At 35.3% G+C, this 13,212-nt stretch overlaps 1 protein-coding gene across 1 annotated transcript; it reads right to left on the minus strand.

Annotated features, from left to right (window-relative positions):
• Nucleotides 1-5,124: 5,124 nt before the first annotated feature.
• On the minus strand, nt 5,125-5,640 carry LOC150037912 (uncharacterized). The gene has a single exon (XM_090311074.1). The coding sequence runs from the start codon at nt 5,638-5,640 to the stop codon at nt 5,125-5,127; it is 516 nt and encodes a 171-aa protein (XP_090167200.1).
• Between the last annotated feature and the right edge of the window lie 7,572 nt (nt 5,641-13,212).

The following is a 13,212-nucleotide window of genomic DNA, read 5'->3' on the forward strand; positions in this document are numbered from 1 at the left end:
AATGCATAGCACATCATTAACACATGGCAATGCTTATCAACGCATAGCATGGCTCCCATCCACGCTTAGCAAGGCCTGGCCAACACACTTAACCTCAAACAAACTTGGCTCTTTGACAAGCTTTTCATTGCATAATTCAATGGCTGCACTCTTCTTCCAACGCTTAGCCTCATGGTTGGCGCATACTTCTTTAACCAATGCATAATCCAATGCTTACCTTATGTGTGGCAATTCTTGCAGAAGCTCCTTTGAAGAACCTTTTTTCAAGGAGTCCTTCGTACGAGCTACGAACGAAACTATTTCCTCACGGATCTCCTTTTTCACGCATGGACACTACTAGTCGAGAACCCTCTGTATTCTCTTTTGGGATTAAAGGATTCAAGCAGGATTTATGGGCTATGCTTCAATCATTGGAAGAGAGAAGGAGATGGAGAGAATGAGAAGGAAGTTTCTTCAGATAAACTTTTCTCTTTCAAATGGAGCTTCAATCTACAGGTCCATAAGGTATCCACTGTAGTTCAACAGAGATTTAGATTTTGGATTAATTTGAAGTGTTCAAATTAATTGAGGGAATTAATTATAGATCATATAATTAATTATAATGTAATATGATACATTATATATGAAACGAATTTGAATATGATTTGAATACCAATTATATGAATGGGATTCATGTAATTAAATATAAATATGATTTATATTAAGAGGAAAAAAATATTTGGATATGATCCAAATATCATATGGATGAGATTCATATAAGTGGATTTAATATAAATGTGATTTATATTAAATTCCATGTATAGTTGAGAGAAAACAAAATTTATAGTTTATGTTATATTTGATGCAATATAAAACTATAGGCTATATGTTATATTTGATATAACATATAGTGTATATATATAATAAGATAGTTAATATATATATATATGTATGTATGTATGTATGTATGTATGTATGTATGTATGTATATTATTAATTTATTTGAAATTAATAAAAAGGGAAGGAGCTATTATTCCCTTCCCACATTCTATCAAGAAAACTAATGTGTGATTAAAGAAGTGGAAGGGATCTTCTTCTTCCTCAATTTTCTCACAGAGAGAAGAAGTGTTCTCTCCAAGAGAAAAGTTCTCTGTAGAAACATCATTCTCATCCTCTTCATCTCCTTCCCTTTTCCAAAGATTCAAGCAAAGCCCACAACTCTTGCTTGAATCCTTTAATCCCAAAGGGAATACAGAGGGTTCTCGAGTAGTGATATTTGGGCGTGAAGAAGGAGATCTGCGAGGAAGAAGTTCTGTTCGTGGCTTGTACGAGGGGTTCCTTGAAGAACTCTTTCTTCAAAGGTAAGGGTTTCTGAAGCCCTTTGTATTTGTTTTTAACCATGCTGTAATTTTAAGTAAATGCATATATGTTTCTTATTTTACTGTAAAACTTTATGTTCAATATAAAATGGAATTTGGAACATTCTTTGCTTTCACCCAAAGGTTTTTTTCTGAAACTTTCCTTCACATGTCTGATTCTTCTACAACAAGAACAACTCTGCTTCCATATCATCCTTCCATTGTTCCTTTAAATCAGATACAATTGCCTCCTCAAAAGTAAGAGGCTCTGCTTCAATACTGTCAGCTGCACAAGTAAGAGCATAAACAACTAAATTAGCATAACCATACCTCGTAGGAGCCTGTCTCACCCGCTAAGACCTATCACGTATGAGCTGATAGTCCTGTAGGTCACTGATACTTTGACTTTCTTCACCGAAAGCTCCCTCATCAATCAAAGTCCTCTACAGTTAAGGTTGTCCACCATTAGAACTAGGTGACTGATCCCTTGATTCGCCAGAACTAACTGATGGTCGTGCTTTAGAATCGATTCTAACCTCTGCCTCAACCTGATCAACTGTATGTTGTTTCTGTTGCTCTTTGACATAAATGGCATCTCTACTTCATTAAAGTTCATATCTCTGCTGATAATACATTTATTCCTGCCCTCTTCCAAGTACTAAAGTTTATACCCTTTAACACCCTGAGGATAGCCAATAAACATACATTTCAGTGCCCTCTTATTCAGCTTCCCTTCCATAACATAAGTATAAGCTGAACATCCAAACATTCTGAAATGATCTAAACTTGGAGCTTTTCCTGTCTATATCTCCTGAAGAGTCTTTAGGCCTAAGGCGGAAGATGGACTCCTATTAATGAGATAATATGCTGTTTAGGTAGCTTCTCCCCAAAACTTCAAGGGTAATGAAGCATTTGTCAAGAGACATCTTGTACGCTCCATAATTGTTCTGTTAAACCTCTTAGCTAAACCATTCTGCTGTGGAGTATATGTAACAATGAAATGCCTCGTAATTTCTTCAGATTTGCAAAACTTATCAAATTCGTGATTCACAACTTCTAAATCGTTGTCTGTTCTTAGATAGTTTACCTTCCTGCCTATTTGGTTCTTAACCTGCTTTTTCCATTCAAGAAATTTCCCAAAAGCTTCATTCTTCTGTTTCAGTACATACATCCACACATTCCTTGAAAAATCATCAATGATCGAAATGAAGTATCTCGAACCCCCCATAGAAGGTACCTTTGTAGGACTCTACAAATCTGAATGAACATAATCCAAAATTCCTTTGGTAGAATACTTCCCTTTCCTAAAAGTCACTCAGGTAGACTTTCCTATTATGAAATGCTCACAAAATGGGATGTCTTTAACTCCTCCAAGCAAACCGTTTTATGAAAGAGCTTGAAGACCTCTTTCACTCACATGAGCTAATCTCTTATGCCATAACATAAACGTATCTGTCTCTTTTCTAGATGCAACAGCAACACTGCCTGAAACTACAGTATCCTCCAACACATAAATGCCATTCCTCAAGGTCCCCTTCACCTTAACCAAAGAAGCCTTGATAACCTTAAGAACTCCATTCTCAGATTTATAAGAATAACCTGCTCTATCTAATTCGCTCGGAGAAATTAGATTTCGTTTCAGTTCTAGAACATACCTTACATTCGTAAGAATTCTGATCATTCCATCATGTGTTGCAATTCAAACTGACCCCATTCTTTTACATCACAAACACCATTATCAATGTAATGCCCGGATCCTTACACCTTATGATCCGACCGCTACGACATGCATACTTAGACTTTTCTATCATTAGATGAGTTTTGGTTGAAATTTCAAAGAACATATCTAAATTTTATTAATTAGATAGAAAAACTATATAAAAATTTATTTATCAAAACACCAGGATCCATAAAACATTAGCGTGGTGGTACAAAATGCATGTGCCTATAATAGTGAGTTTGATGGTTGGCCATTTGAGCGACGTCCAACTCTGCCATCTACGCTGTGTCCTTACCTACAAAGTCTGTAAAAATATAGGATGAGTATATAATATACCCAGTAAGTAGTTCTCACGTAGGGTAGTGACCAAATGCACAATCACAAGCAACATGTCATGAAAACATATGATTGGGACCGAAAACGTATAATAACATGTGGTGGTCGGTTATGCTTCCAACATAAATCTCTCCGCCCTGATAGGAAGATGAGGACCTAAGCGAAACTAACCCATCTGATGATTAGCGGGTCATGCAGTCAGTAGGGCCAGAGTCGCATCCAACATCAACCATTAGCATAAACATTATGCTTCCAACATAAATCCCTCCACCCTAATAGGAAGATGAGGACCTAAGAGAAACTAACCCATCTGATGATTAGCGGGTCATTCAGTCAGTAGGGCCAGAGTCGCATCCAACATCAACCATTAGCATAAACGTAATATTGGACTAGAAGGGTGCAACCATACATACCCTGCCAGCCCTGGAAGCATAAATTTCTCCACCCTGATAGGAAGATGAGAACTTAAGCGAAAACTAACCCATATGATGATTAGCGGGTCATGTAGTCAGTAGGGTCAGAGTCACATCCAACATCAACCATTAGCATAACCATAAGATTAGACTGGAAGCATAACTTACACCTAATTAAAACTTGATTTTAACGTAATCGTGAACAAACATAATGCATGGGGTCCTCTATAGAGAAACGTGTTCTAAACATGTAATGAAATATAACATAACCATGCAACAAAATAAAGGTACACTACCATAGAACATTTAAAGAGAGGGTGAGATAAAATACTTACCTTGACTGTGATCTAATTATTCCTTATTATTCTTTATGATTTTATCAGCAGAGTTTTCCCTTTTTAAATCAAAAGAAGAAATTTGGGCAGCACTTTACTCGAGCTTTTCTCTTTTAATCTCACATAACTTCCTCACTCACACTTACTTTTTCACACGATTCTTTGTTACTGAGATTTGTTTGAGAATGGGTTAAATCTTCGGCAAAGGGTCCTATTTATAGTAGTTTTAAGCTCTTTTCAGTGTGACAAATCATCGTACAGGTGGCTTCTTTAAAATTACTTATGGTTTATGGATTCCTCTCAATAAGAAACCTAATTTTGGCTAACGTTTGCCCTTACGTCATCATTCTTTGTTTGTATTCAATTTTAGGGTTTTTCCATGTATAATCTATAAGATCGTGGCCAAATTCAACGCATAATTCGCGCTTCTGTCCAAATCTCGCTCACTCTGCTCTTAAAATCTCACTCTCTCCCGTTTTCTCGTTAGGAATTTACTCTGTCCAGCTTTCTCGCTCTCGCTCCCACTCCCGCTCGCGCTCGCGCTCTTTCCTACTATCTCGCTAAGAATAGCTCTCTTTACTCTCGCTCTCTCCAACTTCCTTGCTACAATTCTCGCTCTCTCCAATTTTCCTTCAATCTCGCTCTCTGTACTCTCGCCAGCCTCAATCTCACTAGCATCGCTTGCTGGGTTTCTCGCTCTCCGATTCTTTCTTCGATCGCGCAGCTCTCTTCTCAGAATCTCGTTTTCTCCAGTTTTCTCACTGGTGTGGCTCTCGCTCTCTCCCACTTTCTTGCTCCCGTTTGCTCCCTTATTCATTATCCAAAAGATAATGAATAAATTTCCAATTTCAAATTTATTTATTTATTTATTATTATTTTTTCTTCTAAATTTCCACCCCTTTAAATAAAATTTTGTCCTGCTTATTATTTGATATTTAATTTCCTGTATGCGTACAAATCTGGGTCGTTACATTCTTCCCCCTTTAAGAACTTTCGTCTTTGAAAGTTTCTTGGTTCTTAAAAAGATAAGGGTATTTGTCTTTCATCTCTTCTTCTCGTTCCCATGTAGCTTCTTTCACTTGCTGATTTCTCCAGAGAACCTTCACTAAACTTATTTTCCGATTATGAAGCAACTTCTTCTCTTTTGCCAGGATGCAAACCGGAGTCTCCTCATATTCCAAGTTTTCACTTATTTGTAGAGGTTCATAATTTACTATGTGTGATGGGTCAAACACGTATTTTCGAAGCATCGATACATGAAAGACATTATGAATTGTAGAAAGTGTGGGTGGTAATGCCAATCGGTAAGCTACTTGGCCAATACGTTCTAATATTTCAAAGGGTCTAATGAAGCGAGGGCTAAGCTTGCCTTTTCGTCCGAAACGCATAATGCCCTTCATTGGTGCTACCTTTAGAAATACGTGATCTCCTACTTTGAATTCCAGCTCTTTTCGACGGTTATCAGCATAATTCTTCTGTCTGCTTTGAGCTGTTCGCATTGTTTCCCGAATTAGCTTAATTGACTCTAATGTTTGCTGCTCCAATTCAGGTCCTAGTAGTGTTCGCTCCCCAATTTCATCCCAGTGTATAGGGGATCTGCATTTCTTTCCGTATAAGGCTTCGAAGGGAGCCATACCAATTGTTGCCTGATAACTATTATTATAAGCAAATTCTATAAGATGTATCTACGAATCCCATGCTCCAATAAAATCCAAAGTACATGCCCTTAACATGTCTTCTAGGATTTGATTAACTCGTTCTGTTTGGCCATCAGTTTGTGGGTGGAAGGCTGTACAAAAATTTAGCTGTGTGCCCATTGCTTTCTGTAAACTTTTCCAGAACTTGGAGACGAAACGGGGGTCTCGATCTGAAACAATTGATACTGGGATTCCATGTAACCGGATGACCTTTTTTAAGTACATTTGAGCTAGCGCTTCCGTAGTGTGAGTAGTTTTGCATGGTAGGAAGTGGGCCGATTTGGTGAGTCGATCTACAATCACCCAAATCATGTTGTGGCCTTTAACAGTTCTCGGGAGTCCTGAGATGAAGTCCATAGAAATATGTTTCCATTATGGAACACTTAGAGGCTGGAGGAGTCCTTGTGGTCATTGCCGTAGGGCTTTCACCTGTTGACAAACCAAACATTTACTTTCATAGTCGGCTATATCCTTTTTCATGTTACCCCACCAGTAATGTGCTTTCAAGTCTCGATACATTTTGGTACTCCCAGGATGTATTGAAAAGCATGACTCATGAGCTTCTTTCAATAATTCTTTCTTGATTTCTTCATTAGCTGGTACACATAGTCGTCCACGATAGAGGAGTGCAGAGTCTGGGGCTGTAGAGAATTGATTGGTTTCTCCATTCTCTGATTGTCGTTGTTTGTTTAGGTATTTGTCTATTTGTTGTGCATCAATTATCCTTTGCCTTAATGCAGGTCTTGCAACTAACTGTGCTATTTGAGTTGTGAAGGTTTCTGGTATTAGTGAGATCTCAGCTCTTTCAAGATCATCTATTATGTGTTTGGAGATGGTACTTAGAGTTGCTGTATGTGCTGACTTTCTGCTAAGAGCATCAGCAACAATGTTAGCTTTTCCTAGATGATAGAGGATCTCACAGTCATAGTCTTTGACTAATTCTAACCATCTTCGTTGCCTCATATTTAACTCTTTTTGGGTAAAGAAGTACTTAAGGCTTTTATGATCTGTATAAATTTGGATCTTTTCCCCATATAAATAATGTCTCCATATCTTTAAGGCAAAGACTACGAATAATGTCTCCATATCTTTAAGGCAAAGACTACGGCAGCTAATTCCAAGTCATGAACGGAATAATTTTGTTCATAAGGTTTTAGTTGTCTTGGAGCATATCCTATTACCTTTCCGTGTTGCATCAATACACAACCAAGCCCCTTCTTCGATGCGTCACTGTACACAGTTAAACCCCCTGATCCGTCAGGTATAGTGAGAATAGGGGCTGTGGTCAACCTTTCCTTTAGTTCCTGAAAGCTTTGCTCACATGCTTGGTTCCAGACAAAAGGATTATTCTTCTTGGTGAGGTTGGTTAAGGGTAATGCTATACTTGAGAAATTCTTCACAAATCGTCTATAATATCCTGCTAATCCAAGGAAGCTGCGCACTTCGCTGACTGTTGTTGGGCGAGGCCACTTGCTATCTGTTTCAGTTTTAGTAGGATCTACTGAGATTCCTTCTTGCTTTACAATATGCCTTAGGTAGGCAACTTGTCGCGTCCAAAACTCACACTTGGAGAATTTGGCATACAACTTTTCATTTCTTAATATGGAAAGAACGTCCCTAAGATGTTTTTCATGTTCTTCCTCAGACTTGGAATAGACCAAAATATTATTTATAAATACGATCACGAAGTTATCAAGATGGTCCTTAAAAATTCTATTCATCAAGTCCATGAAGGCTGCTGGGGCATTTGTTAATCCAAAGGGCATCACAACGAATTCATAATGCCCATATCTTGTTCGGAAAGTAGTCTTGGGTATATCCGACTCCTTGATTCGCAGTTGATGATATCAGATCGTAAGTCTATTTTGGAGAATACTGAGGCTCCTTGTAATTGGTTAAATAGGTCATCAATGCATGGGAGTGGATACTTATTCTTTATTGTCAACTTATTCAACTCCCGATAATCTATACATAAACGCATTGATCCATCCTTTTTCTTAACAAATAAAATAGGTGTTCCCATGGAGACACGCTAGGGCGTATAAATCCCTTATCTAACAATTCTTGTAATTGTATTTTGAGTTCTTTTAATTCCGCAGGTGCCATTCTATATGGTGCTTTAGATATTGGTTCAGCTCCGGGAATTAGATCTATACAAAATTCTATTTCTCGATTTGGTGGTAAACCCGGTAGCTCTTTTGGGAATACATCTTCAAATTCTCTTATTACAGGGATGGCCTTAATTTCATCCTTTTGGTTTCGTAAATCTACTAAGCTTGCTAAATATGCCCAAGCTCCATGGTTGAGCAAATGCTTAGTTTTTAAGGCTGAAATTATTCTTGGGATTGATTTTGTATTAGAACTCTTAAACTTAAACTTGGTTCCTACTGGAAAGGTGAATATGACCTCTTTATTATGGCAATCTATGCTTGCATAGTTTGCTGCTAACCAGTCCATACCTAGTATTATGTCGAAATCACTTATGTCTAGGATGATAAGGGTCACCCCTAAATTACTCGTTTGAAAATTCCACTTACCAGCGTATTTGGCATGGCTATGGGCATCACTTAACAGGCCAAACCATCAAATACCACGACTCTTCTAATGCAATAGAGCCTATTTGGCCCAAACGCTCTGATACCAAAACTGTAACGCCCGGATCCTTACACCTTATGATCCGACCGCTACGACATGCATACTTAGACTTTTCTATCATGAGATAAGTTTTGGTTGAAATTTCAAAGAACATATCTAAATTTTATTAATTAGATAGAAAAACTATATAAAAATTTATTTATCAAAATACCAGGATCCATAAAACATTAGCGTGGTGGTACAAAATGCATGTGTCTATAATAGTGAGTTTGATGGTTGGCCATTTGAGTGACGTCCAACTTTGCCATCTACGCTATGTCCTTACCTACAAAGTCTGTAAAAATATAGGATGAGTATATAATATACCCAGTAAGTAGTTCTCACGTAGGGTAGTGACCAAATGCACAATCACAAGCAACATGTCATGAAAACATATGATTGGGACCGAAAACGTATAATAACATGTGGTGGTCGGTTATGCTTCCAACATAAATCTCTCCGCCCTGATAGGAAGATGAGGACCTAAGCGAAACTAACCCATCTGATGATTAGCGGGTCATGCAGTCAGTAGGGCCAGAGTCGCATCCAACATCAACCATTAGCATAAACGTAATATTGGACTAGAGGGGTGCAACCATACATACCCTGCCAGCCCTGGAAGCATAAATTTCTCCTACAATCATGTCGAAGTTAACCAAAAGAATCCCAAGAAAAATAAACGTGATTCCCTTTGGCATGGTCGTGTTGGAGAGGTAGCAACATGCAGCGAAAGATAACAGGATCCATAAGTACTCTAGTTCATTAATTTTGGCATAAACAAAAACATGCTTAAACAAAGTTTAATGGGTTTCAAGAACATACCTTTGAAGAACCATTGAAATCTTGATTTCTAGCTGTAAATTCCTCCAAATCTTTGTGTAGACCACCACAAGTTCTTCCCTACTATTCTCCGGGTGCTCTAGATTGCGTTGTGGGACTCAAGATAAGTTGAAATCAAAGTCAATATGGAGATAGCTCATTGCAATGACCCAAAATGAAGAACATCTTCTTCATCCGAATTTTTTAGAAAAATTCATTCGGTTGCCTCATCTTCACTTCACTCCAATCTCTTTAATATATTGCAGATTATCATGCAAAGAGATTTGCTACATGAGATGCAACTCATGCTTGGATTAAATGGAGGAAGAGGTGGGTTCATTGTGAGCTACTTTGAAGATGAACATGAAGAAAACACATTTTTCATTTTTGTGTAATTTTCAATTTCCAAAATCCAATTTTGATTTTAAAATCATATTTTATTTCTAAAATCAAAATTGATTAACTTTACAAACTAATTTCACAAATTAATTTCACAAATTAATTTTCAAATAAAATTAATAAATAATTATTTGAGAAATTTAAATAATTCTAATTAATTTAATATCCAATATTAAATTAATTTTTACACAAATTCATCTTCATATATTTCAATCATATTTAAATATATTTTCTCTAATTCTATTTGATTCTAATTTGAATGTTTCAAATTAACTTATCACGCTACTCTAGAGCTAATCCATTTCTAAGCTAGTAGGGGGACCTCTGAACCTACAGATCATGGACTCCAATAATCCGAAATTAATCGACTAAACTCATTAGACCGATTTAACCCCCATTCGTTAACTAATGGGTCACTCCATAAAGTCCATAGTTTAACTTCTCTCACTGTAGATATATTATGTCAACTTGATATAACCATGATTAGTAAGTCAACCCTTCACAGGTTGTTCGTAATAATGGTTGGGTCAAATCTCTGTTTTACCCCCGAAATTACCTCTTATTCCTTAAGTCCCCACTGATCCCCTAATGAACAATTGTTTTGTGATCCAATTAACAAAATCGAGTCCCCCTCATACAAAATGAGAGGGTTAAAACCCTTGTTCAAGACCCAGAGTCAGCACTTAAGGGAACAACCTCTCTACTATCCCTAAAGCGGGTAGGAGTGAATTTCCTCTTGCACCCTATGTCCCCAGCTATCTATCCGATCTTAACCTTGAAATGGGAGTCTTATTGAGCAGGCGCTGTTGAGCCAACCCTCACCTATGCAAATCTAATGGTAATCCCGAATAAAAAGAAGTTCATAGTTAGCTCAGGATTAAGGTCAAGTTACCTAGGTTATCGCTTTGAAATAGTCAGTCTTAAACAGTAAACAACGTTATAAAGTAAGAGTGACTCATTTCATGGTTTGATCTTGTACAAACTCTTTTGTACAAGGACACCCCCACTCCTCATGTCCAACATGAACGAATTTGGATCACTTCGTTTTGTAGTACTTTACAACTCCTTGTAACAACTACAGAGTGGGTCACACCCAATAGTGTTACCAGAATAAGGTACCTAACTTTATTCATATACTATATATCATCTTGACTATTTACTTGAACCTGATCCACCTTTATGTCTCCACATAAAGTTCAAGTACTCATCCAATAGTCAAGGTATTTTTAGGTTTATTGGATTTCTACTCAAGCAATAGATCTATTCAATAACACCTTTATTGAATTTTCAGAATAAGTCTATTCAAGCAATAGATCTATTCAATAACACCTTTATTAAATAACACCATTGTTTACATACCACGAGTTTTGGGACATAAAACCCAATAGGTCATCATTGATAACAAAATCTATTACAAAAATTAAAATGTGAGTCCCTACTATTTGTTGCATATGTTTATCTCGTTTGAATGAATGGTATGGTCAATATTTTGCCAACTTGTATGTTTAGCAAAATGACAACGATGGTTTATTCTTTATATAGGAATTACATAAATAACTAATGCTAACAAAATAATCTTCAATTTGTTAGTAAAAAAATAGCATATTCGTTGCAAAAACGTTTTGCTAGGATGTTAGGCTGTCCTTTTGACAATATATTCATGCAATCACAAAATTACATAATATATGTACGGAAAAAAAGCATGATCCTACAAGTGTTAAGAGAATAATTAGGCATTCCATGATCCAATTTTAGATGTATATAAATTAAAGGTTAAAAATCACTTTTTATCCAGAAACATCCGTAAAGGAAATAATTTAGTCTCTAAACTTTCGTTTGTAACGATTTAATCCCTAAATTTTCAATTTTATAACAATTTAGTCTCTAAACTTTAAGATGTAACAATTTAATCTTTGTACTTTTAAATTTTAAAAAATTTAGTCCCTATTGTAGCATTAGAGTTAAGATTTAATGATGTTTTTTGCATCAGTAAACCGATAACTAATTAGAAATCTAAATTTTTTTATAACATACAAACTCTACACTATAAGATAATAAAAATTGACATCGAATTTTGATAATAGAGAAAAATAGAGATCTCGAAAGCTTGGGTCATTACAAAATGAAATAGAGAAAAATACCTTTTAATATATAAGTTTCAAAATGTTACTCTTAGTTTTCCAGTTTTGAGTTTGATTTCAATTTAGTTCCTAGGCTTTAAAATATCACAACTTAACTTTTGATGATCCAACAAAATACCTTTTAATTCCGAGGTTACACAATGTCACAATTAAACAGTTGAGGTTTGAGTAAAAAAAAAAAGTGTTAATATTGAAATCTTTGGACCAAATTGAAACATAACTCAAATCTCAAGTGTAAAATTAGTACATACGGAACCTTAAAGGAATAAAATTAAATCAATCTCGAAAGTTATTTGGAATCCGAAGTACAAAATTAAATCTAGACCCATGAACCTAGAAATGTAAAAGATATCTTTTTGATAGAAAATATTTAGGTTAGACTACCATTTATGTAACATCCTGAATTTTTTAGGTAATTTTCATTAAATTATCTCGAAATATTTGGGCGTTATTTTGATAAATTGATGCTAAAAAATTAATTTGGGAGACAAGATAATTAATTTAAAAAGATATTTGTAAAAATTTGAAATTTTAATTCAATTTAAAATTAAATTAATTTACTTGGGAGAAAGTATGATTTTTTAAGATTGATTAACATTTGGAATGATGGAATTTTATCTCAAAATTGGATTGTATGTTCCCTTTAATTTTGGTTTGGAGCCAAAATTAAGTTAATCAGAGAAGTTAATTGATTTGAGTTAATTTGATGAGAGATTTTGAATTTTTGGATTTATTTTGGATAAAGATTTGAAAACAAAGAAAATGAAAAAAGATCAGAATTTTGAAAATTAAAAGGAATTTGAAATTTAAGAAGGAAAAAAATTGTGATTTTAAATTTTATTCTCTTTAATTTTGGAGTTTGGATCCAAATTAGAGAAGATAATTAATTTAAATTGAGTTGATAAGAGAAGTTTTGATTTAATTTAAATTTTTATTAAGTTATGAAACTTCTAATAATTAGATTGTGCAATTTCTAATTCAAAAAGAATATACATTCCCAAATTAATTAGATTGTGGATTAATCTAATTAATTAAAATATGGATCTCTTAATTATAGAAAATGCCTTATTCAAAAAGAAAATCTAATCTATCTACTACTTCAAGTTATGGAATCCCAAATGGTTTCGGATTAGGATTATTTTTCCTCTATAAATACAACTATCCACCTCATTCCAAACCATTCATTTCACTCCAAAGGGAGGCCAATAAGAGTTCTATCTTAGACTAAACGCATATTCCTCATGTATTCGGGCATCAAATTGGAGTTTTAACGGACATAGCGTGTTGTTCGATGTTATCAAAGATCGATTTTGGAGATTTTGGTAAATGTTTCTATTTTTTTCTTGAAAAGATTATGGGTTCCCATTAAGCTTGGACTAAA

Source organism: Benincasa hispida, chromosome 2 (assembly GCF_027475165.1).
Source record: "Benincasa hispida cultivar pf3 chromosome 2, pf3_genome.v1.1, whole genome shotgun sequence".
NCBI classification, from domain to species: domain Eukaryota; kingdom Viridiplantae; phylum Streptophyta; class Magnoliopsida; order Cucurbitales; family Cucurbitaceae; genus Benincasa; species Benincasa hispida.